The 27,605-nt window shown below is 35.3% G+C and overlaps 1 protein-coding gene across 1 annotated transcript in view; it reads right to left on the reverse strand.

Annotated features, from left to right (window-relative positions):
* The window catches only part of Oatp26F (Organic anion transporting polypeptide 26F), a 44,316-nt gene extending 18,148 nt beyond the window's left edge, over positions 1 to 26,168 (reverse strand). Inside the window, exons 1-3 of the mRNA XM_017609459.1 lie at positions 25,771 to 26,168; positions 5,237 to 5,547; positions 4,918 to 5,095 (exon numbers count right to left, since the gene is read on the reverse strand). Of these exons, the coding sequence (XP_017464948.1) occupies positions 4,918 to 5,095; positions 5,237 to 5,547; positions 25,771 to 26,071 (790 nt within the window). The 5' untranslated portion in view covers positions 26,072 to 26,168. The remainder of the gene's footprint in view (positions 1 to 4,917; positions 5,096 to 5,236; positions 5,548 to 25,770) is intronic.
* Between the last annotated feature and the right edge of the window lie 1,437 nt (positions 26,169 to 27,605).

A 27,605-nucleotide genomic window follows, 5' to 3' on the forward strand; every position in this document is an offset into this window, starting at 1 on the left:
CCCACTGCGATGGAAAGATCAGGTGGAGAAGGACTTGGCTTCACTTGGCGTTTCCAATTGGCGTCAGTTGGCACAGAGGAGAAACGACTGGCGTGCTTTGCTGAACTCGGCCAAAATCGTTTAGGCGGTTACAGCGCCAAAAAAGCAGAACCAAGAAGGAGAATCAAATTTCTGACATAAGCAAAAACAAAAAACCATCACTAATATTTACAGTAAAATATGTATAATATTAACCTGAAAAGCTGGGTACTTTTGGCGTATGACGTTACCAAAGTAAGAAAACTATTCATTTGTCTAATTGTCTAAAAAAATAATTCTGTCTGTCCGTCCGTCCGTATACACGATAACTCGAGCAAAAATGTAGATATCTCAACAAAATTTGGTATGTCGGTTTTCCCAAGATCTGTTGGTATTAAAAATGGGCGAAATCGGATTGTAACCACGCCCACTTCCCATGCAACGGTATTTTTAAAAATGCAATAAACTATGATATTTCAGTAAATATTGGATCCAAACTATTGAAAATTAGTATGGGAAGTAGAATTTTGATAAGGAATAATATTATTATACTATTATGAAATTTATGGAAAATGGGCGTGACTCCGCCCACTTATTTTGAAATGCTGTATCTCAGTAGCCGCTTCACCAATCTTTTTAAACTACTACTTTCTGAAACTCCTTTCGTTTGGCACCCATATAGTGATACATATTTCTCTTACCTAAGAAGAAACAAGAAACAAAGCTTTACAAAACCATTTCGATTGATATCCATTTTGTTATAATTGATTTATTTTTTTAAATAATTTGAATATATTTTTGTATGTGCCGTGTTTTTTATGCAAAATTTGCAAAACTCCTCGAATTTTTTCCAAAGATGATGTTGCGCTTTAACTGTTGGAGGGAGGGAATATGTACTGGTTGGTCCGCTGGGTTCCTCTAACTGCAAACTTATTTGGCAATTGAGTCATTGAGCATATTTTATAATCTCTACATACATACATATGTACGTGTACATATACATATAAGTTCTAGATATAACCAATTGAAAGTCGCCGAAAAATTTTCACGCTATCAGGCGGTTAGCATCGTTTGTCGTCTAAACTGCCACCCATGTCATTTTTGATACCTACATACAAAACAATTCCACAAAACAATGCCGGATACCCGCGCAAATATAAGAAAAAATTACTGAATCAGCGCTTTTGTTGCATACGCACATATAGTTGTGTTTAAGAAAATAGCAGTGCAACCCATAATATTTTACAGTAAACAGCATCGAAAAATTATCAACAAGTTTTTCTGAGAAATCTAATTGGGTTTTTGAGGCACATAATTTCTTATTCCATGACTACAGTAAAGTCGGCTTATGAACAGATTCCCACACACAGTAGGTACAAAAAAAAAAAACTGACAACGGCTGGAGGTACATATACGTTGTGAATCTGTTACCAAGCTTTGCACGAAAGTGATTGAAAATCTTAAGGAGAACCTCGACCGACTCCCAGTCTGGTAAAACTCTTTGGTTATTCGCTAAGTAGTAATAAGACCGAATAGTTAGGTAAATTCGAAATTAGGTTGCCTCCTGTTTACCTATACAAGCGCCTTGGGTTTATGCCTGCTGGAACAGAATTTTGTCTTTGTTTAGTTGGAAATATATGTTTACCAGGAAGTTCTCAATCCCCAGATTTCTGAGCGACTGCTCTATTGCCTCTAGGCCAACGTTGTTGAATGCCCCTTCTATGTCCAGGAAGGCCGCTAACGTATATTGTTCATTTTCCACCGATGCCCCTACCTTGTGTACGACCTCATGGAGCGCAGATTGCAGCATGCTGTGCAGTAGACAATTCTCCGTTGCATAAATTTTGAACGAATATGCATGTCCAGTAGCCGCACGAAAGTTTTCAGTACAAAAGATGAGAGACTGATGGGTCTGAAGTCCTTAGGCACCGTATGCCCTCTCTTGCCTACCTTTTAAACGAAAACTACATTCAAAATAATATGAATGGAAAACACTAAGCAATTACAACCAATTTCATAGAAAAAGCTGTCGAAATTTTAAAATCACCGGGAGCACGCACTAAACTTTGGCGACTTTGGTTACTTCGGCTTGTGAAACTCTGCAGATTATATATTTCCCGTTATCCTTGAATCGACCGCGCTCGAGAACATCAAGGTAACGGTTTTTCGGCAAGTTTTCAAGCCTTCCACTCCCTTACGTCACGCTCAAATAGTCAGATTATTAAAATGCAAACATTTCAGAATGTAATTAACCCACCATTCCTTAATCTGACAACAAGCTGCAAAGTATGGAATATATGTTAACCTGTCGCGCTCGAATAAATACCGAAATGCACTCTTGGGCTCCCCTATCATAGATTTAGAGGAGGAGACCGATCTATTGTAACATATCCCTATTTGGCTACGGGTATTCTTCAATCAACGTATGGTTAGGAACCTCGCAAAGTATTTTGGCTGAATGCCATTTAAGTCATATATTTCTAGATATGTTGATCCTAGGAAGGGAACTCGGGTGCTCACAGTGGCTCATAATATGCTCTGCTGCTTCCTGTTCGTCGTGTTACAAGCTGCAATGGTCAGAGTTAACAACTCCTTTGTTTGGCGAGTGTTACATGACCCTGCAGTGGCCGTAAAAAAGCCTGTATCAGTTCTTACTTCGCTCCTACTAAGGTGAAGGAGTTCTTCGGTTCTGCTTCTGGATATTTCTTGGGTGAAGGACTTAGCCTCTCTGTTACCTTCCGTACTTGTCCGGTAATGTTGCACTTCCTTCTTCATCCAGATATATTTGTATACCACTTCATAAGCCATGAGTAAACTACCCTCTTCCTTAGTTATTAAATACCTTAACTTGCCTGTTTATAAGGTATTTTCTAAAAACTATATTTCAATTAATTCTTTGCTGAAATATCTCCGTAATTTCAAATTGCAAGTGTTTTTTCCTGTGTTCAAATGGAAATTCGCGATGGACGACTTTTAAATCTTACAGGGCAATTCTGGCAACTGTCTTTCAACTCACCACAGTCTTTCGAAAGACAAAAGCCTTTCGTAAGACAATTGTCACTTCTGGCAACTATCTTCAAGGCAGTAAGCCTTTCGAAAGGCTAATTGAAAGATCTGCTAACAAGGAGGTCATAGCGTTATGCTGTTCACCTTTTAGAAATAAATTTTTTTTTAATGAAATTAAATTAAAAAGCATATGTATTTTTCGCTTTAAAACAATAAAAATTAATAAATAAAAGAAAATTGGATTAGAAAAAAAATATCAAAAAAGAAGGAAATAGTACTTAAAAATTAAGTTAAATTTAAAATGTTTTTTATTGAAAAATCACAAAAGCATTTACAAAAATTAATAAGATTCTAAAAATGAAATTAACAAAAGAATAACCAATTAACTTAAAAACAAAAAAATTTATATTCTTTCTAACGTAATAATAACCAGAAAATTAAGTTACAAAAAAAAATTTGTTTCTAAAAATTAAATTAATAAAAAATATGCATATATTTCCTTTTAAAAAATGAAAAATCTGAAAAATTTAATTAAGAAAAAAAAATAGATAAAAAAATAAATCAACTCCACCAGGACTCGAACTCGGATCTCTGTGCTTTACCCATTCGGCCATTGCGACTGTTGGAGTGACGCGAGCCAAATGATATACAAGTGCTTTCACTTGTTTCAAATTGAAAACGTTGCTAGAATTCTGAAATTTAATATAATAACTGTTTTTTCATAACAGTTATTAGATGAAAAACATTTCACTTTTACGTTGTTTGATAACAGTTATTGCCCAATGTTTATTTTTTACGTTGCTTATCCAACGTTTATTTTTCATGTTGCCTGATAATCGTTGTAAACCTGTAAAACTATTGACGAAAACGGAGATGGAGAAGAAGATAAATATGATGAAACTAAAAAAGCAAGAGTGAAATAACAACGTCAGAAGAATAAACTTTGACATAAACATGACTTTGAGAATAAACATGACTTTTTACTATCTTAGCTAGAATTGCCCTGTTAATATTAAGGGCTGCGCTTTTGACAGGCGTCTTTTATCACGGTCCGGACTTAGAAAATAAAGAATTTCGATTTTTTTAACTAGTCTAAAGTATCAGACCCAACGGCTTTACTATTTTTTTTAACACCACTGTATATTTTTAGAAATGTATGATGTCGGAAGTGGAGAAAAGCTTGCCACGACTTAAAGTGGGTCACATACATATGCATGGGGAGATGTGAGTGTGCTTGTTGAATACAATACAAGACAAAGATGTAGCAACACGCATTAGCGCACACATATGTACATATATATATGCATACATAAGTATATCATACTTGCCCCCCCACGGCCTCCAACCACCCACAATTAAAATTCGAAGAAAATAAACGCACCATCAAACGAAATCAGGAATTATTTGTCGCCGCGTTCGTAAACAAGAAAAGTCCTTTGTAGTTTTGTCTTTTGCAAGCGGACCAATATCGTAACAAATATGCGCGCATGCAAACAAACAACTATTTTTGAATTGATTGTCTATCTGTCTGCTCGTCTGCGCCACACATTGCTGCTTCCTACCCAAACACCCGCCACTTTATCGCCTGCTAGCCCGCGTGCCAGTCTATTTATCGGCATATTTACTGATTGCCGGCTGACTGTATCGACGACTGTATTTGTTGTCTCTGCCAATTGCTTTGGGCCAATTTTGTCAGCGCATATGACGCTGCTTCTGGTAGCCGTCAAAGCTTGTGACCTCAACAACCATTCAGCATCAGTAGTAAACTTTTCAATTTTTATTAAATATTTTTAGACTGTTTACTGTTTTTTTTTTTTGCTTGTTGGTTCGATGCACTGTCAATAAGACTTACAACTTTGCAATAAATAGCCGCAGCAAAAGTAGTTTACTTACCCAAATACACAGAGGACATCTTCTTTGAGACATTCTCATCGATATATGTGACGCCGAGTGTGAAGAGTGGTGAGGCACCCGAGCCGTGAAGCAACTGTGCCAAAAAGAACAACCAAACTGTCCAAGTAAGATTCTCCTTCTCCGCCAATCCTGCGGTATCCGCGCCGTGGCTGCAGGACTTTTGAACGGAAGTTTGAAATTAAAATGTGATTTGAATTTAAAGTCTAAACTTAAGCTTCTATTGTGCTAATACATACATACAACTATATGTATAAAAAATTAAATTACATACATTGTACATCCATATGTATCCACTCACCTCATAAGCGGTGGCATTTGCATCACTCCTCTGACAAACATTACTATCGCTCATCGTTGCCGAATAGCTGCTCACTAAGAAGTGTGGCAAAGCAAATGTCAGCGATCCAATGCCCATTAAGATGACACCCCATGCCACGATTTTGGGTTTTGATGCCCCCACGCGTCCACCGAAGTAGGTTACGGGTACCAGGCAAACGAAAGAGGCAATGTCGTAGCCGCTTGCTACAAGACCCGTTTGACGCGAACGTAGTCCAAATCTTCGCTCGATTGTCGTAATTACAACATTAATGAAGCCATTGACAATGAGTCCTAAAAAAAAGGGTTTTGAATGAATAATCAAAGAGAATCAGGGGTTATAAATAGAGGATCATAATTTAATGAGAAAAGATTGCTAGTAATTTCTATTCGATACCGGGAGAAGTGGATTAAGGAGAGACGTTTATTGAAAAGAAAGAAACGTGCGGCAGAAGGACGTGAGCACGAGACGTTTGAGATGTTGGCAGACAGGAATGTTCTATCAGAAAATAAGACAGCATTCAAACGGTTTCGAATACGGGGATAGCTCCTGTAGGGGCGAAGATGGTAATCTGGTAACAGATGCCCAGAGTACACTCGAGATATGGAGGGCATATACTTCTCAACGCTTTTGAATGGCTATACAGGTGGCGTCACTCGACCAAGACAAGGTGAGAGCAGCAAACAGTGGCGTAAAAACCAGCATCGAAGAGCTGATCGGGCGCATGTACCAGCTATTAAGCAGGATTTGGGCTGATCAATACAAATAATTTCCATCGATAACTTAAATTTGTGACACACAATGGCTAGAGGCGTCGCCTGAGTGCATTCTTTCATATATTTATGTATGTGCCAGTTTTACCGTTATATATTTTTTATCTACTCGTTTATTCCATGGGGTATTCATGCTTTATTTAAATTTAAAAATTTAAATTCTATACCGTTTTAAAAATCTGAAAATTCACTGCGGGAAATTCTTGTATTCTCTTTTTGTCTTGCCGTTCTCGTTTTTGCGTTTATAAGTTTTGAAAAAGGGTTTTGAACGAACCATTATATCACATTCCTAGGCAAGTTTTGAAAGAATATTTTCGATACTAAATTTTATTAAAACAAAATGTTGAAATCAGCTTCATATAGAAACAGTGTCATCGTTAATTAAGAAAGAGATGTTCTTAAATATCATAACTTTACGACACTCACATATTGACTAGATTTGACTATTTATTTTATTATATTTTAATTTGAATTATTTGTTCATAAAAATATAGTTTATTCCTTACCAAACACTAAATTAAAATAAGTTCAATCTTTGAACAACATTAAAAAAAAATCGACAAACTTTCGTAAAAATTTCGAACTTTTTATTCCAATTTTATCTCTTAATATTTTGCAGTTTTTTAGCTCATTCAATTTTGGTCTAATAAAGGGCAAATTTAAAGTAGCTGTGATTTACAGTTGATGTATGACATATTTTTGACGATGTCGATAATTTTCTTCTATATTATCTAAGTATGTTCGACGATTTTTTCAATGAAGAAAATTAGCAACGCCTTCATCAAAAAAAAAATAAATATTAAAAATCAACGATAAGTCGCAGCTATGTATTTTAAACTTGCGCTTTATTTGAATTGATCGGGCTACAAAACTGCATACTCAAAATATGTATTTATAGGAAATCTAATTAAAAAGCTTTACGAAAGTTTGTTGATTTTATTAATGTTGCGCAAAGATTAAACCTTGGATTTATACGGGTTTTGTTAAAGTGCTTTTTTATAAACAAATAATTAAAATTATATAATTTTAAGATAAATGGCCAATCTAGTTAACATGTATATAGTTTTGATAAGCACTTGAAATGTCAAATTTTAGTACTGAATTCAAAGAAGATGTCCCTTTTATCCATTCATAATAACTTAAAAAAATTTGTTTGCTATGAAGTGTATTTTAAAATATCTGCCTTGACATTTATGTTAAAAGTGTAAAAGTGTATTAAAAATTTAATACATACAATTAATAAGTATTGATTAAAAACGCATACTTCTAAACGATTGATTTAAAAAACGATAACAAATTAAAATGTGTCCCAGTCACGTACAGGCACCTACTTAGATGCATATGGACAATGAAATGAGCCAGGGAGTGTATAGGTATATTTATGTATCTCATCCTTGGAAGACAGTAAGAATGTCTGTTATTTCATATGCGTACAATAGGAGCTCCTTCCGCACATTTATCGGTACTTCAAATGCTTTACATCCGAAAGGCCAATAAACTTTTGTTTTTGTTAATGTGTTGGTAGGATGCACATACGTCCATATGTAAAGTTTTTTAATAGGGCTCGAGCGCATTATGAGGGGAATAAGATAAAGTTTTGAAGAAATGTATGAATCCGCTAAACTAAAGCTCACTACACCCAAACACTTCTCATCTATGTACTACATACAAACGTTTAACTTAACTAATAGTCGGTATCGAAAATTGCACTTATTCAATAATAGAATAACTAAATCCCATTATGAAAAGGTGCATAGTTGGTGAACATCAAAATCAGCATTGTTAAAAGTAAATTGAATTTCTTTTCAAAATACACCAAATTGCATTTCAGTCTATTTTCGACCACTGCTGTCAAGCGGGAGCGCAGGTGCCATGTCATAAAGTCATCTACCAGCCAACAGCTTTGATTTGCTATGAGAAAACTGCTGCGCTACCTTCAGCTTCTGATATTTTCTTTAAGTGCGAAAGTGAAGTGTAAGTGTGTATGTGGTGGTGATATGTTTATGAATTGTCCTGTTTGCATTTGTGCTGGGTGGTGTGAAAAACCAATTTGTCGATTTTTCTACTTCCTTAATGGAAACTGGCGAGGGCGGGCACGCGCTTAATCGTATTTATCGGACGCTCGTCATATTTTCCATACGCGCACATGGACAAACACACATACATACTAGGGCTATTCGCGATCCGGTGCAAATGGCCTAGCATCATTGCATTGCAAATTTGTATTGCAAATTATTTGCAATACACAAACAAAATACACGCATTTGCATTTGTCATTGCTTGGCAAATTTGCAATACCGAAAATCCATAGCATAAAAATGCTATGCATTGCATTCATAAACAAAACCAAAGCTGATGCACAAAAATTGTTTTGCAAAAGCTTTACCATGACAGTTTAATAAAGGTCGCTCACAATCCATGGCATATTTCTGCAATTGCATAAATTTGTCAGCTCTTATGCACCGAATCGCGAATAGCCCTATAATGTACGTACATAGGTACATAAGCACACTTAGCGCAGCATCTTAAGACATTCTATAATTTGATTTACTGTAACTAAATACTTATTAGTGTTGGGTAAGCTATTTCGGGATCCGACTTTGATCTGCGCATTATTGGTAGTCTTTCGATGGTCAAGAATTTTTAAGTATGTATAAATACATATACAACCTGTTCCCTGGGGAAGAGGTTCGAAGAATCTTTTAAGCTGGTCCAAACTGCTAAGCTTAGTTCACTCAAGAGGCCTGCTGGTTCCTTCACCAATACAAGCAGTCAGCCGTTTGTGTTGGCACTATAAACGGTAACGGTAATTACGGAGAGCTTGAGAGAATATTTTGAATCACAATCGGACAGCGTTTCGTCAAAACACCCACCAGAATTGAGTTTGCTCCTTTGAGGGCCGTAGGACATCCCGTGACCGCCATTTTCAGCCAGAAAGACCTTGCGATTGAATGTTCTAGTTTTCGCCCAGCGAAACTGGATGAAATGACAAGATGCCGATATGTCAAAGAGCAGTCCATATCTTGTCACAAATGTTCCCTCCCTATATTTCCTCGGCGAGATCAACTCGACAGCATCCTTCCTTGCCAAGTCATAACTCATCTGCCTCCAGTTCCCCGCAATTTCAATGTGACCTGGTACGCATATTATTTAGTCCAACTAAAAAATGATCAAATGAAAGCTAGAAGTCAGATATTCACCTCCTAGCTTTAAGTGTACCATTAGCAAGTGCAATACCCTTATTGGGTTTTGGTATGGATACCTGGAGTCAAACAGCTAGGCTGAAGAATGTTCTTAAAACTGGCCCAACCGCTAAGCCGGATTCACTCAAGAGGTCTGATGGTTCGCTTTCGCCAAGACATGAAATATGAATTCCGTTTTTGTCTGTTTTTGTGGACGTATGGTATCTGAATCATAAATATGTCTCGCAAATATTATTATTTCCTAAGTTTAATAGAAGTTGAGTTTCGCAGTGACATCCTCAGTCTTTGCATCAACGTGCCTTTCAGGTTGCCAAATCTGGTGAGATGGCTCTACAAAATTAAATTGCTAAACATAGCAATGGCACCCCTAAGAAAGAATTCGTATTGTTGTGTAGTTTCTCTACTGGTAAGTTGGATTCGTTATATTCTTGGGAACAAGGTCATTAGGATTCAGGCATATGGTGGTCAATACATCATATGCGAATGGGCTGTTCGCTAAACCATCCGAAACTAGTGTTGTGGTCTTCACTAGAAGGAGAAGTTTGGCCGGCCTTGTTCACCCTACCCTTAAAAGAGTCTCTATTCAGATTTCTTCCGAAGTAAAATATTTAAGTATTCAGACCAGGTATTCCTTGGTTCGCAAATAGTTATAGCACTGCTATCTTCGGCCAACTAAACCACAGTCAGAAACTAGTTGAATATCTTTTTAAGCAATGAGGGCTTCGAGAGGATATACTTTACCTACGGACCACAGTCCGTCTGATTATAACCTAAGCCGCCATAGTCTGGTGACCAAAAGCGTTGCAAAAAATCCTATTTTTTCCTTTTACAAACTCCAAAGATTGGCACTGCTCTCGGTTACAGAATCAATGGGAACTTATTAAACCGCGGCCTTATATGTTTTTCTCAAGGCATCAACAGCTTCGTAGAATTTGCAAATGCATACATACAACATAAGAATTTGTGGACAAAATAGCACGATTAGGAATATGCGTGTTCTCCGATTCCCCGCTAAAAGAAATCTGTTTAGGAAATAAATTCCAGATTAAAATTTGGTAAAATGACAACCAGGCGTTGATCAGGGAATTGTTCAAAAAGACGATCACCTCCAGGCTTGTTAAGTATTGCTAAATTCAAGTTGGTTACTGGTTACCTGCACCGGATTGGCTTCTCAACCAAGCCGGATTTCCGTCTTTATCTTGAAGGGGAGAAGGCACCGGGTCAGACTAGGACTGTAATACATGCCTAAGTTCTTCCACAGTCGGGCCTTTTAGTACCAGGACTTCGTCTAGCAAACATCTGTTAGTAGTTATTAGGCGGGTGATAAAATCTTAGGCCGTCTCACAGTGCGCCCGAAAATTCGAAGCTTTAAGGAAATGATTCGCAATGTCGTACCAACGGGTTTAGGGGTCGCTAATTACGAATCCGCTGTCATAATTACAAAATTCAAAATGGCGGATCCAGTATGGGGTCTGGTAAATTTCGAGCTTTTTAATTAGATTTCTTGGAAAGATTTTGAGTATGCAGTTTTATAGCCCACTCAATTTTAGTGTCACAAAGTGCAAGCTTGAAGTTGATTTTTGACAATTTTTTTTGACAGTGCCAGTCATTTTCTTCCATACGAACTATGTTCGATGATTTTTTTTATATGAAGAAAATGGCAATACCTTCAACAAAAAAATTTCCAAAAATCAACCGTAAGACCCAGCTACTTTACACTTGCGCGTTATTATACTTAAATTAAATGGGCTACAAAATTGTATACTCAAAATATTTCTGTGAAATCTATTTAAAAAGCTCGAAATTTTTACACACAGCTGAAGCTAGTAACCTCCAATAGATTTAAAGGCAGCATCCGATAGCTGTTATTACGGTTTCGTTTAACTACTAAAATTTTGTTAAAAATAATCCAAAAATACCCTTATATTTCTATTCCTAAAAAAATTCTGTTGCTCTGTTGATATTCACAAAATTTGTTACGTATTTTACTAACTAATGTACTTTTGCACGTTTATAACATTCGGATGTGCCCTTATCAACCTATACATTACACTGTTTCAATAAAACCGACTATATCATTTTTTTCTTTTTAATCCCTTGGAAAATATTTTCGGATCATTGGTAAGAGACACCTATCAGCAGCACAGCTCTTAATATTAAGATTTAGAGGTCGCTCATCGCGAGTTCCTTTTTTCCGTACACATAAATAAGAGGATTCTTTTTAATTTTGAAATTTTATAATTCCTTATAAATCAAAGTATCGGAAAGTATATAAATGTTTTTAAGGCAAGTGTTATAAATTTTCCATAAATTCACTCGTAAAAAAGCTATTTTCAATTTTCTTTTATAATTTTTAATTTTCTTAGTAAAAAAGATAATTTGGCTCAAGTTTACAATTGTTTAAAAAGTGGCTTTTTATCGTAAGAAAGAATATGCCTGACACCGCCAAGAAGAAAATTGCCAAAGCTCCACTGTTACGGCCCTATTCCCTCATCATTGACAAAATTCATCGTATGACTATTATCATAACTAATGTGCCTAAAATAATATAAACACTGTTTCGTCATTGTCGTGCACTCAGTAGGTCATAACAATAACAGTGACAGTTGTCATTATTAGAGCGCTTAAGATCAATATGCCGCATAGTTTTAGGAGCAGTACTAAAGACAATAGTCAACCGTTTAGTTTTCTCATTGGCATAAGAATAGGGCTGTAAGTCCTAGCTACTTCAAACTTCCACTTCGTTATACCAATTGAATTGAATAGGCGACAAAACTGCACACTCAAATTCTTTCCAAGAAATCTAATTAAAAAGCTCGAACGTTTGTTAACTTTTTTTAATTATGCACAAATTTGAAGCTCAATAAAGTTATTAGAATTAAATAATAAAAAAATTAGTAGTCAAAACTTCTCAATATGTGGGTGGCGTATAATTGTATCACGGGTGTACCACAGTATCTCCAAAATCAAAATCCCCAATTTAAAATCCCCAAAATGAAAATCCCCAAAACCAAAATCCGCAAAAACAAAATCCCAAACCCAAATCCCCAAAAACAAAATCCCAAAATCCTCATTTTATGTGCGAAATACATTCAAATTAGCTTTGAAATCGCCGCGACTTTAAGCCCAATTTGAATGTATTTCATACAGTAAATGAAGATTCTATATTCTACATTATTTTTAACCGACTTCCAAAAAAGAGGAGGTTATCAGTTCGTCGGAATATTTTTTTTATTTTTTTGTTATGTATGTTATCGCATAACTTTGGACCACGTCAACCGATTTCTATAATTCTTTTTGCATCGAAAAGGTAGTATCTGAGAGGTGGTCCCATATCAATCTGGTTTAGATCCGATCATTGGATCATAAAATATATATATATATTTTTTTAAGTCGGTTTTTTTGCTAAAAATTATTCAAATTAAAATTGAAAACAAATTGTATAATGAATTCACAAATATTTATTAGGCAAATGAAAATTAAATTAAATGTAATACACCGCAATAACTAAGGAATATATTTTGCATGAATTTACACAACAACAAACTTCATTGTTCAAGACATTTACATAAACCATATACGGAAAATTACAATATTTCTTTATCAAAATTGTTTAAAGCAAAAGACGAAAGGACAAATACAAACTGCTGGTTGTTCCTCGATAATTTTAGCAACTGTGAACGTCCTTTTCAGCTTAATTTTTTTAGTCATTTACTTAAAAGAAGGTAAAATAATTATTATCTTTTAATATTTTCTCTTAGGTTGTACTTGAATTTAGGTTAAAGTATGCTTAGCGTTCACATAGGTTTTGTCGAAAAAGCAAAAAATCAAATCATCACTAAAACGACTTTAATGTAAAACTTTAAGATTACCGTTAATTTCTTCATGATCCAATAATCGGATCTAAACCAAATTAGAATCGGACCACCTCTGAGGTACCACCTTTCCTTTAAAAAAGAATTATCGAAATCTGTTATGCAGTAACATATGTACATAAAAACAAGTAAAAAAGTCTAAGTTAGGGCGGAGCCGAACATTAGATACCCGGCGCAAGTGGTAAATATAGTTTTTTTTTCACCTTTCCGAAAAAATACCGCTACATGCTAAGCAGGGGTGATTCTATTCAAACATCTTTCATAAGCTTATATAGTAATATGTGGGCAGTTTCACGTTTATTTTTCAAAATTTCATAATAATGTTTATTCTTTTTAAATGATTCTTGATAGTATCAATTTTGTGTAAATTAGCATCCTTAAATTTCGAAATATCGAAGTTTCAAGAAATTCTGAAATTTACCGTTATATAAAAAGTGGGCGTAATTTTAGTCCGATTTCAATAATTTTCAGTGTTTGCTTTTGTGTGGCAAGCGCAATAATCATACCGAGTTTGGTACAAATTGATCGAACGGTGACCGAGATACACATGTGTGGTCATAAGTGTATTTCCTGATAAAGAATTATTGCAAACATCAATTTTGAATAAATTATCTTCAGTATTTACTGATTTATCGAAGATTTCGTATTTCTCTAAATTACGGTTATATGGGATGTGGGCGTGGTTATTAACCGATTTGAAAAATTTTCAGCTGTTTGGTATTTTGTACTAAGGCCACAAACCATGCCTAGTTTGTGACAAATTGGTGGAGCGGATATTCTTATTTTTCGCCTAAAATTCATTGTACAAATCAATTTTGAGAAAATAAGCTGCAGTAGTTACTAAAATATCGCAGTTTTTTTTATTTCTGAAAACTACCGTTATATGGGAGGTAGGCCCATTTTCAATACCATCCGCCCTACGCTGAAAATAAGTTCACATACCAAGTTTCGTTAAGATATCTTAATTTTTACTCGAGTTATCGGTTGCACAGACGGACGGACAGACAGTCACCGCTTAATTGATTTCTTTTTTCATTCTGAGCATTTATGTATACATTTGTCTATATCTATCTCGATTCGTTTTGCCTGTTACAAACAACCGTTATGTGAACAAAGTTACCCTTGTGCGCAAGAGCGCTAGGGTTATAAAATAATCCGACGAATCGGTTAAAAATAATGAAAAAATTACGATTTTGGTGTAAAGACGAAGTCGCATTTTAAAATTTGCATGCAATTAAGGTAACCAACAAATTTGTATTTTAACTCTTCAATAAGTTCGTAATAAACTTCCTGCAATATAAATTCCTTTGTAGGGCTCGGTACAACTCACTTGTTAAAGTAACAAGTAATTTTTAAGCAAAAAACACACAATTCTCATATAAAAATTTAGAAGTACCGTTAATTTTTGCATGATCCAATGGTCGGATCTAAACCAAATTAGTATGGAACCTCCCCTGAGGCACCAAAATAAGAATTATTGAAACCGGTTAATGTGGTCCAAAGTTATGCGGTAACATACTTAACAAAAATATTCCGATGAATTTATAACCTCCCCCTTTTTTTGAAGTCGGTTAAAAAGAGAAAAATTTATGAGGTAAATTATTATAAATTTTTAATGGCTATATTTAACATTTCTAATAAAATTTTTAAATTATAGTCTGCGTACACCCATGATTACCCTGACTGACATTTCAAAACCCGTTGAACTGCACCTTAAAATGCATTACTAGAATTGAAACGGTAATAGCCCGAAGCACGCCCTTTTAGTTTTCTTTTACTATAATACGTAGCATCACCGCATTTATTTTTATAGATCCTTCTTTCTCATATTTAAACATTTTTTTTTTTTGGAGATAGGCTCCTCTGGCCTTCATGGGGTTCCATACCAAAACAGACGGGGTTCACACTTCATGTGTTTGATTTGTTTCAAATTTTTAGGGTTGATGCATACATACTTATAAATAATAAATACATATGAAATTTACATTTCACACATTCAATACATTTTTAAAAACTTTATGGCACAAAAACAAAAATAAATCGATTTAATAGTTTTCCAAATATCTCGAGAACGGAGCGAGGAAAAATTTGAAAAAAATCACACATACACACATCAAAATACTCTATGAAAAGAAATATTTAAAAAAATTTTTCTTGAAAAATTTTTCACATACAAAATTTTTAGTTAAAAAAATTAGTTTTTGAAAATATGCCACCTCAAAAAAAAGTTGAAAAAAATCACAATGGTAGCTCTGACTATTGCTCAATATTTAAGTATGGTATTATGGGGTGCACTCTACAATAAATTGAGTTATGATTATTTTTTTCAAAGTTTGTTGTTGTTGTAAAATTTTGTTGAATGTTTCTAATTTTTCTACAAAGTTTGAAATTTCGACCTATATTATTTTTGTTAGATACTGAGCGGCATTTCTATAAAAAATAAATAATAAACAGTAAACAATGAAAAAATAGCCGAAACTGGTCAAGATGTCAGGTCCCTAGTAATTTTCACATGACTGTATATACAAATGTATGTAAATCTATCTGCATGAAAACCTTTTAATAACCACCAGTATTTTGTGTGTTACTGAAATACTATTCATCCGTTGCAGCGTGGCAGCGATTTAATAGATTAGCTAAAAATACTTAATAGCTCATTTTATGACTTTTTAAAACTCTAACTATGCCACCAGCATCAACAACAATAGCTAAATAGTATCTCAATGACGCTAGTGGTTGTATCTATCTACATATAGTATCTACCTTAGGGTAATTACATACATACTTATTTCCTAATATAGTACCATAGCATTTCACTCGTCTATGTATTTATATATTTAGTTATGATATGCACGTGCTGCAGTTTATGTTGCAAGAGGAGCGAAATATTTGGCGTAACAAGCAACACTACTTCAGAATAGCTCATGGCAAAATACTCGGGACAGCAGTAGCAAAAGCACAAGTGGATATAACGGACTAATGGACATACATATGCACATACATTCATACATACTAGTTGTTGCACTAACTACCTTAGTCGGTGACAAGCAGGCACATCTGTTGCGCCATTTGAGCGCATGCAACAAAATGTTTGCACTGCTTGCTGCAGTTAGTTGTTGATGTGTCCACTGTTGCTTTGCCGCTGCTGCTGGTATCTGGGCTGTTGATGGAGGGTGCTAAACTGGTGACTCGACATGCAATGTGCGGCAATAAATCTTCATAAATGATTTCATTACAGCTGTAGGCGCGCGTTGCGCGATGAATCCACACTTGCCGCCGGGCACGTGACTCCAAATATTAATAAGCTAAAATGACATTTACATGAATTATGGGCCGCTCGAATTATTTTTTGGGCTACTAACTACCCTAAATATCACCAAATGTCAACATACATCCCATGTTAAAGTAGATGACTTCAGATGCATGTATGTATGTATGTGGTTAAACTTTGTATAAAAATGTGTCTGAAATTTTAAAATAACATAAGTTAATATCCATATTATAAATGAAACATATAAATGAAACATTTATGTTCTTTCACTAAGAAAATAAAGGAATATCGCGTTGTAGGCTGAGGAGGCCTGGTAGTTTATTATTCAAACAAAAGAGCCTTGAGAATTAACTAGAAAATGTAGGACGTTGTTTACAGTATGGGTCACCGTCATCGGACCGAAGATAATGTTTAATTTCTAGTTAGATATAATGAAATTGAGAATCTAATTGAAAATAGTATCGGCATTACAAAATTATATTTAAAATTTTTGGTTATGCAGTTTTTTTAGCTAAATCTGGTATAAAAAATGCAAGTTTAAACAAACTACCATTGATTTCGGGAAATTTTATTGTTGAGTTATTTGCAAACTCTTGTTATGTTGAAAAAATGCGCAACGCCGTCAAAAAATTTTAAAAATAAACGGTAGTTTGTAGTAGAGGTTTACGCCACCGTTTTTTGTCAGACAAAATTTGGTAACAATGAATCTGTATGGTTTAAAAAAGGCAAACCTACAGTAAAATGGTAAAGTTGTGATGAAGTCGAAATCCCAAAAATCTCGGGATCCAGGGAATACAATTTTTTGGATCCCGAAATCCCGGGATTGTTAAAATGCTTCGGGGTTGAATTCCCTTGTACATACATGTGTATTTCAACTACGTTATTTCCTTACTTAAAGTTTTTAAGTAGGTGGCAACACTCCTAAATAAAGTTTAGAAAGAAAGCCTTTCAAATCCATTTCGCTTGATCCCATATTGTAACATTTAATTTAACTTACGTTAGTTTATTTTTTTAACAGGTGGCAACCCTTTCACATCCTAACCCAGATAAAAATCTCTCCACTAAATCGAACACGTAGGTTTGAGTTTTCGCACATCCGCATTCGCATCCGCATCCGCGGCTGTTGGCTTTTAGACATCCGCATCCGCGTTCGTAAAGAAACCGATTTAAACTTTAAAATCACTGGGAAGTAATCCCTGTAGTAACAAAGTTTCAACAAATTACGATTATTTCTTGTATGCGGTAATTGTCAATAGTTTGTTAAATAAAAGTATTTCCTGTCAAATTTAGAGATAGAACATTTTTTTATTTTGATTAAAATATTTTTTTAACCATACCATTTTTATACAGGTACATTAGGGCGCTTTTTTCGCGACAATTTTTTTCACTCCCACCTCGAAATTTTTTGGGAAATATCTAAATCTACGAGATAGGGGCAAAAAACTAGTATTTAATGAAAAACTGGGTTTAGTAGCCCGTACTACCCTGCGAAAAAAGCACCCTAAGGTACATCTACAAACAGAGCCAGATAAGCTATTCTATCATTTAACGAATTTTGGATGACAAATAAAAATTTATTCTTATTTTTCATTCATCCAATTCTCATTTTTCAACCGAATTGAAGTTGAAAATTTTGTAAGAGGTTTGTCGAGCCCGTTTTATTTTTTATTTTTGTACAAAGTGCAGAGAAATTAGCATTTTTGTTGTTGCTGTAATGTTATGTTACGTAAAAAAAACTAGCTGAAAAGAATTATAGGTTTCACCCCAAAACGAAAAAATGCACAAGTGAAAGTTTAAATATTGCAGTAAAATTTCAATATTTCTAAATAGGACTTTTAGGTATTCAGATACTGAGTTATGCAGTTGTATTGTCCATAAAATTTATAATAAACAAAGTGCAAGTTCCAACTGGCTAAGAATTCATGTTGATTTTTAATATTTTTTTTGCTGACGGTGCTCAAAATACACTTTTTATGGAAGATAATGCCATGAACATTTGTATAACATTTCAACTTGTCACGATTTTTTGTTTTTGTTGTGGGAGTTCACCACAATTATTTTCAACGAAAAATGACACTGAAGTTGGCACAACGCCGAAACCGGTTTGTCTGCAAACCAAACTTGACAAGGGATGACGGAAATTCGTTCCAAAATAAATTATTTTCAACTAGTTGTTTTTGGCGTATAATTTATTTACAACCGGTTGGAACATATAGGCTCTGCACTGTTTTGAGCTACAATTCTTTTCAAACCACTGTGCGCATTTCAAAGTTCTGTCTCGTATTCATACGTATGATCCATTCTTATTTATTTTTTTTTTTGTTCACTGAACAAATTTCAACGCCCCTGTGGCACTGAATTGGCCTCATAAAACAACACAACACAAATATTGCGGAAATTATTTATAATGTAGTTGCCTTCAGAAATGGGTTACCTCTAAACAAATACTACACCAGTAGTTGATCATTAATATGCTCTTTCAATTGCATAAATATTTACATACATACTAAACTACCTGTTCATTCAGTCGCTGAAGAGTTTCTTATCTTTTTAGGTTCTTTTGATATCGTTGCCTATTTAAAGTATGTTTACAGTGTGTGCATTGTGTGTAAACATGTAGGCATGAATTGACAAACAAGATGAGTTTACCTTCGTGTGCCAGTTAATTTACATACAAATAATAAAACTGCATACTCTCTTTTTATACCCAGCTAATAGTCAGAGCACTTGGGTAATAAAGCATTGCACAAAAATTCAGTTTTCGTTTCAATCTTCCCCAATTAAGATAAAGATATAACCGCTATTAGGAAGTAAAATATTTTGAGTGTACATAGGTAATCCGAGTCCGACTGTCCGTCCATCGATATTTTTGCAGGTCCAGCTTCGGATTCGTTTCAACCGCAATGTTTGTTGATGGGCAGATATGAAAAGAATTTAGAAGTCCGCGTACGGGGGCGCACCGCAAAAGAAATTAGCCTGCAAAGGAAAAACGAAAATTTTGGAAAAGTGGCGATTTATTTCTCAACATAGTCTCCTTTTAGCTCGATGCACTTGACCCAGCGATGCTGCAACTTCTTTAACCCGTTTGAAAAATACGTTTTCTCGAGGTGAGTAAAGTAGGCCACCGTGGCGGGATGACCTCCTCATGCGACTCAAATTTCTGCCTGGCGACTTTTTCAAGTTTTAAAACAAAAAGAAGTCGCACGAGAATACAGTGAATTGGGCAACAGTTCGTAGCCCAATTCGACCAATTCAAACACTGCTCTGAAGTGGTCCCACGGTGCGCTTGCTGTCCGGAGTGAGCAAACGCGGCACCTACCGCGCCGACAACTTTCTCATGGTCAAAACCCGACGTGCGACCATGTTGGAACTCGTTAAACCAACTTTTGATGGTCGGAATCGAATCACTGAACGATATTGCTCTTTTTCCATTTTTCTGAAATCCGTGGACGCACAAAAAATTGGTCTTTTAAAGTGCACATATATATGTAATTACATTATTTAGTCTGTGGTTGAACAACTTGAAATAAATTTAAATTAAATTTAAAATATACTTATTTCAATGAAGGACAGGGTGGAATGCATATAGGAAGAGTTAGAGTGAAGCATATAGGCTTGCGTTCCAATTTTCATTAATTTGAAAAAGAGTTCGATAATTTTACAGCTCTAATAAAAAACATCCTCGACGTTGTTGAATACTTGGTCTGTAGTATAATAATTTGATCGCCATTGACCAGGGAGTGCGCAGATATGTTTATTTGCATCTGGTTTAAGCAATTCACAACTTATGGTTTACACCAATTATCCTCTGGATAGCAAACAAACACCCCTTTGGAAGCGAACCGCTGTGAGAAGGCAAAGCCTCAGTATTTAATGGATTGTGTGCAGGACTTGAGACCCGCCACATAAAAAACAATGACCGGATAACTTCACTTGGCGTTTTCAATTAACATAAGTTGGCACATATGCAAAATCGCTTAGGCAAGAAGAAGTGGGCATGGAAAGCAAGTGCACCCGCGAATATAATGGAAGAACCAAGTGAAAAACACTTGGTCGGGATCAACAGCTGGCGCAACTTCGCAAGGGAAAGAGGAAAATATCGAAGGTTTTTAGTCTTAACCCGAAACCGACAAGCAGTTATGGTGCCAAATAAGAAGAAGGCGAAAAATTAACAGCATTTTGAGCAGCTCTGCGAGCATTTCTAATATTAAATATGTACATAATAAGGCATTCAATCCCGAAGCGTTTTAATAATCCCAGGTTTTCGGGATTTAAAAATTCTAATCCCGCGATCCCGAGACTTTCGAGGATTTCGACTTCATCACAACTTTTTGCTTTTTACAGTAGGTTCGCCTTTTTCAAACTACACATTTGGTCTTAGGGGAGCATAATGGCCTTTAGTAAAAGAGTATGTAATTTGATGTTGAAATATTTTTATTCCAAAGTATCTATATTACTTGTCAAAAACATTTACTCATATATGCAGAAATCCGTTTGCAAAAAAGGCCAACAAAGTAAAATGAAGAACAACTCTCCCACACTGTAAAAGCTGTGTTTTCAATTGCTACCAGATTTTTCGTTATTACAGAGTTCTTGCACAAAATATTTGAACAAGTACAGTTATTCAGGCAGGTCCTGAAATTCACTTCCAAGTGCAAATGGCTCAAGTTACTTTGAATCTAAACTTTGGTGTTCTGTATTTCTCGTGTTTAATATCAAATTAATGCTTTTTTTCGTTTTCAACATCTATTTCATTCTGTAAATGAATCAGTAAAAACCTCGGGATCCCAGAGCTGTAATCCCGAGATTTCGGGACATGGAAAGGTGTCCGGGATCCCGGAATCCCGGTATTCTGGATCCGGGGATTGAATGCCCTAGTACATAAAACTGTGCAACAATGGCGGAATGTTTCCAACTCTGGATGAAAGACCTAGACCCATATAGAATTATATTTATGAACAAAATACAAAAGATTGTAAAAAAGTTTAGATGTTTCCAGGAAACACATTTATTTTTAATCTTCTGTGGATGTTCTGCGTTCTTATCCCTAGTGAAATTTTCCGTTGAACAATTTTTTAGACCAATTTTTTAGACCTCTAGCAACCTCTCAAAAGCCATTTCATTCAGACTTCCCTTTTAACCCTTGTTTCCACTTATTCTAAGAACACTCGGAAGAAAAACGGCCAATCAAAATTTGGCCTGGAAATGCAAAAAAAATTTGAAGGTTGTACTATATGGGCCTAAGTCTTTCATCCTGTGTTAAAATCATTCTGCCCAAAAAATGCACTATTGCACTGTATAAGTAAAAAAGATCCATTCTCACGGAAATTTACGAACTTTTACTTACTTATAAGAGCATGTCAAAACCCTCATATGGTGGCGAAGAGTTGATAAGGCGCATGCATTAACGGTTAAGTAGAGTGTGATCAGATGAACGCTTTTTAGACGACTGGAATTTAAGTGTACTCTGCCCAATCCAAAATAAAAGCGACCCCGCCATCCGCGCCAACTACGGCGTGGTCAGAATTCTAAGCATAGATTACAAGATCTTATCGCGCACATTGTGTGCAAGACTGAAGCCCACCATCAATGAACTGATTGGACCTGATCAGTGTGGATTTAGACCTGTCGAATCTGCCATGGACCAGATACTCACAGTCCTCCACATACTGGAGCAGATTTGCGAGAAGAGAATCGACACACACCATCTATTTGCCGATTTCAAAGCCGCTTTCGGCAGCACGAAAAGAAGTTGTCTCTTTGCCGGGATGTCAGAATTAGGTATCCCCGCGAAACCAATGCGCTAGAAAACTAGAGCCAAATGAATAATTTAAATACATATATAAATAATAATTTTTCTTTTTTTTTTTTGTCAGTGCTATCAATTTTTTTTTTTCAAATACACTGTGAATAAAATTTTTTAAGGTTTTGACGAGTCGTAAGTCTAGTCGAGTAGAGAAAAACTACTTTTTGAATTGACACTCCATAGGCCAACTCAGGGTTAGACAACTAGAAAAATGCTGAAAATGTTCCAACCGAACCGAACCATTTTTTTAAGTGATTAACGGTTGGATTTTAATAATATATTGCTGCCAGGGCTACCAACTATCCTTTGCTATGAGGTGCCATATTGAGGATAAAAAAGTGCCAAAATATGCCAAATAAAAAAATTAAAGTTCCAAAAAATGTGCCATTCTTTTTAATCCTTCCTATTTAGCAATAAAATAACAACCACATTTCTAAACCAAAAATGCAATGATAAAATAAGATAACCCAGTTGAATAACCTTAGAAATTAAAAAATTTTAGTAGAGAAAAGGAGTACACGCAAAGAAATTCACAAAAATGTATTGAAATGTATTTTTTTTTCAAAAGTGCCATTTCGGCACTTTGAGCCAAATTGAAAAATTAAGTGCATTTTGAAGTAAAATAGGGCCAAAAATAGCACGGTTTGAGTTGGCAGTCCTGATTGCCGTTCACACTTTTGCCAAGTATTTGGCCGAGATTTTACTCCCAACTGTTGTGTGCAAACCGATTTTGAACCGAACTGGTTTTTGAATCGAACCGCCACTTTTTTCGGGCTTCGAACCGTACCACGAACCGAACCAAAAAGCACCCCAAAAAAAAGGGTTCGATTCGGTTCAAAATGAAAATCCACTATAGCATTTTTTATGTTTTTTAATACACATCTTTGCCTAAAAACGCAACCCGTATGGTAAAACTGCAAAATATGTAACTGAGCCCCTATAAAGAATGACTGAAATGTTTTCATATGGAACAAAATACTTAATAACGCCAGCAGAAAAAAACCCCAAAATCGTGCGAATTTTAAAATAATTCTAACTTGCATTTAACATATTCACTAAAATAAGCTATAAAACTACATATTTCGATTTTTTTAGTTCTGATTAAAAAATTTTATACTTTGATGTAATTTCGTTGAAATTTGTAGATTTTTTCTAATTTTCGAAAAAAGTTTTAAATTTGATTTTAAACATTAAATCCACAAAACCAAATTAGTCAAATATCGCACTCCTATTATTTTGACCATAGGTATACTTGTACCTTGTCAAGGCCTAGTTTAAGCTCCAACCTACCGAAGATGAGGGTTTCAACATTAAGTCAACATTTTGAGTGCCAGTTCAAAATTCTGAGTATACTGATTTGTCTACTCGACTAGATTCACGACTTGTTCAAACCTGAAAAGAGTTTATGAAATGTTTTCTAATTTCGCATTGATTGCGTTGATTTTTAATAATTTTTTATTTAGGGTATTACGCATTTTCTTACACATATAAAAAAAAAAATCCCACATATGTTGTATGAAAGAAAATACGCTAAAAATTAACTTAAAACTTAAAGTTTTATTTTAAAATTTGCAATTTGGTTGGAACTTTGCAGAATTTTCATAGTTTTTCACAAAGTATAAAACTTGGATTTATATGGTTAAAAAGAAAAATAAGCATTAAATGGACAAAAGAAAAATTGCCAAAACTTGCTAAAATGTCGCACCCCTATTTATTTTTACACCAATATACATGTAGATATTTGAATTTTATATCAGTAATAAAGCCTTTTATTTATATTTTATAGATTTGTAATATTTTTTTCAATATTTGTATCCTTTAGCACAAAAAATGAACCATTTGAACCGAACCGAACTGCGGTTCAGGGATACTTATGAACAAGTTCTTTCTAAGTCGTTCGAACCACTTAACCGAACCGCACCTTTTTTTGAAGTGATTTGCAGCCCTGGGTGTGCGTCTTGATGTTGTTACACAAATGGAGGGAGCTAAAGTTTTATGCTGCCTCCGAACGGTAACTGGAGTTTATGAGAAACTTTTTCATGGGCAGAAATTCAATCAGAGGTTTGCCATTGCCTGCCAAGCCGCGGCCGCTGTTAGAAAACAACTTTTTCTAATTTAGATTTTACTCGGACCTGGGATCGAACCCAGGTCCTACGGGGTGGTAGTATGTACTTCTAATCACTCAGCCAGAATGGCCGGTTCGCTTTGGTATTTCAAAATAAAAATTATGGTTCGGTTTGAAGCCTGATCAAAGCGGGGGTTCAGCAAAAAGACGGTTCGCAGCCCTGGATAAAAGCCAAATAATTCATTTTTAATTTTATTATTAAGGTTTTCTTTATGGATAGAATAAGAATGCCTTCTTGAAGAAGAACCCTAGCGATATGCCTTTTTGTTCGATTAAATTTTATTGGGTACTTTTTTTATGCGTACATTTTTCCGGGTATACTAGAACAAGAGACGCCGCGATCTAAAAAATCTCTTGTATCTCTCTAAAGGAGTCCCTAACCCAATGTGGCCAAGATTCCCTCGGCTTCCCTAATGAATCCTAAAAGGGCCTTGGTAGACGACTTCCTAATAACAGAGGGTTCAGCCATCGAAGATTTGAAATAAATCAATATTTGTCTGGCCAAAGCCGGGCAGTGACAGAGAATATGCTCCAAAGCTTCATCAGCCTCGTGGCAGAGCCGGCATTCCGACTCTGTGATCGCACCTATTCGGTGCAAGTGGGATCGCAATTGGTTGTGACCAGTCACATACCCAGAGAGTAGCCGGATGCCATTTCTATTAGGTAGGACAATGTCATTTCTGTTAAAAGGGTAGTCGAAGAGCCTGGCCTGCCTAAGGCCCCCCACCACTCCCCAGTGCTTACTGCGTTCCGAGTGTACCCACTCAGTAATTATGGCTGTCGAAGAGGACCAACTGAGACCACAGAATGGTTCAGGTCACGAAAAGGCAGAGTACATAGTTTGCATTAAATTATGCGAAAATATTATATTGAGATGCTTCTGAAAACATGCTTAAATATCTAGTACTAAGTAATTAAAAGTCTAACTGCAATGCAATTGTTGAATACTCTAAAAAACTACAAAAAAAATTCAAAATCTTTTCAATAACAAACAACCGTTTATTAACGCCCACTGTTGTTTGCTGAACAGCTGCGTGCAGTTATATATATTCCCTTCATTGGGTAGCTTATTCCGAGACGATGCGGAGACGCTGGGTTCAGTGGACCCAACAAATGCGAAACCATGAGCAATCTCACATCTAGATGCGTTTGTTCTTCAATTTGAATACAATTATTTCAAGCGTTTTTTACGTGGGCAGTAGAGTGCAATTATGTTTTATTATTTGTTTGAATAGTGCATGTGAAGAAAGTATTTACTCAAGCATACACGAGTATTAATGCATACGCCGATTTTGTTCTGGCGTTCAGCTTCTTTAGGCGCGCAAATTCGTATGTACATATTTGCCATCGAAATGTCAATTAAATTATATACATATTTAATTTTCACAGATAAGCACTCAGATACATACATGTGTGAATATCCCTGAAATAAAACAAAATGTATCTACCTATTGATCACTTACCTTGCATGGCACCACCCCAACATAGCCAGAAAAGTGCCCATTTTGCGCTGCAAAAACGTTGTAAACATTTTGGTCGAAATTTTCCCCAACCAAATGTTTTGTACGGTTCTTTGCTGCTTACAGCGTCGGGCGCGTTAGGTTCACCCATTTGCGATACTTCAATTAAATTTGAGTCAACTGCTGATAAAATGCCACAATGTGTACCGTTTTGTATTGGTTTAGAAGCAGTGGTGGTTAATAATTTATTATTGATTGGTACACAATTGTTTAATTGAATTGAAGAAGTCTCCTCTGGAGTCATTATGTATTTGAGTTACGCTAATTGAATATACAAATGCGTGCCGAGTTTGAATTCTGCGTATAAATATCATTCATATTTTTTTGCTATTTTATTTTATTTCATATATTTAATTTAGTTTTTTGTAATTTTAATTAATTTCCTTTCATACATTGAATTTCATTTTTCAATATTTTATTTATCAGTAGTTTATTAAATTTTATTTTTATTCAATTTTATTACTTTCGATTTTTTATTTGTTACTCCAATTTGTTTCGACACTAGTTAAAAAAAAAAAACACGTAAAATATCACTTTACGTCAAAACAGTCCAATAAATTTACAGATCACACTTCCACCGCTTTCACGACCTGCTAATTGAAGTAACAAACTGCAACTGAACGAAGAAATTTCGGATGCTTCACTAGTCAACCGACCATTACTAACCAACAACGGAACTACTTACTTACCAACACGGTGGTAACATAATAAGCACAAACGTATTGGCAACTTGTGACATCTATACAGGAAGCAGGAAGCTGCTGCGCATCTGCAGCAAAAGTATTTAGTGAACATAACTTTACACCGCATTAAATAAATGGGAGTAAGAATAACAGCATCTGTTCGCATAACAGTCAATTAACAGTAGGCATTTTCGTAGAGCACATTTGATAAATAAATTTGCATAAAAAAGCCTTAAGTGTGTCACTAATTAATTAATACCCAAAATTAATGGGTTCTCTTCTGTAGAAACTGACGCCAATTGGAAATGACAAGTCTGTCTCCACCTGTTCCTCTGCTATCGCTAGCTAGTTTGGAGTTGAATACTTTCAGGGCAGGAGCGTTGTGTGTCCTTTCGTACGATCTGCAGATATTCGCTTAGCCAAGGACGAAGCTCTTTCACCGAATGCATTCAACTACCATAGCCATAAGGGCTTTGCAAGTTTGCTTGTCGGGGTTGTCCCCTAGGCCCGATGAGCTGACAAAAGTCCCATCTGTCCAGGAGCAGTCCATTGGTAGCCAAAAGAGTTTCTAGACATTCTTTGCCAGCCACATAATTTTCTGCAAATTCACCTGTGCTCTATATCCCAAATAAGCCTAGCCAAGGATTTCCTGGCCATCTCGTCACAAGCTTACCTAAACTTGCCGCATGACTGTCAAAGTAGATTTTTATTTTTATGATGATGTTGGTTGATTTTTCCGACTGGGTAGTAAGATTTTTATTATTTTTTTTTTTTAATTAATTTCCGTCATCCCTTATAAGCGAAAAATTCCACTGAAGAAAAAAAAATTTAGCAAGGGATGACGGAAGTTTGTTCCAAAATAAATCGATTGCAAATCTTATATAAAAAATAGCGTTATCAGGAGAACAAAGATTTATGATAAAGTTTCTATGTTTTGTATATATGTACATATGTACATATGTATGTATATGCTTTATACATTTTTAAAATATTATATACAAGCACTATATTTTTTCATTAAAATCACCAACTTTAATTGCGTATAAAAACCCAGATATAAAGCCAAAAGTATTTTATATTATGTTCACATATAGG

This window comes from Rhagoletis zephyria, unplaced genomic scaffold (genome assembly GCF_001687245.7).
Source record: "Rhagoletis zephyria isolate East Lansing unplaced genomic scaffold, Rhagoletis_zephyria_1.1 Rzeph_scaffold_00009, whole genome shotgun sequence".
In the NCBI taxonomy this organism is placed as follows: domain Eukaryota; kingdom Metazoa; phylum Arthropoda; class Insecta; order Diptera; family Tephritidae; genus Rhagoletis; species Rhagoletis zephyria.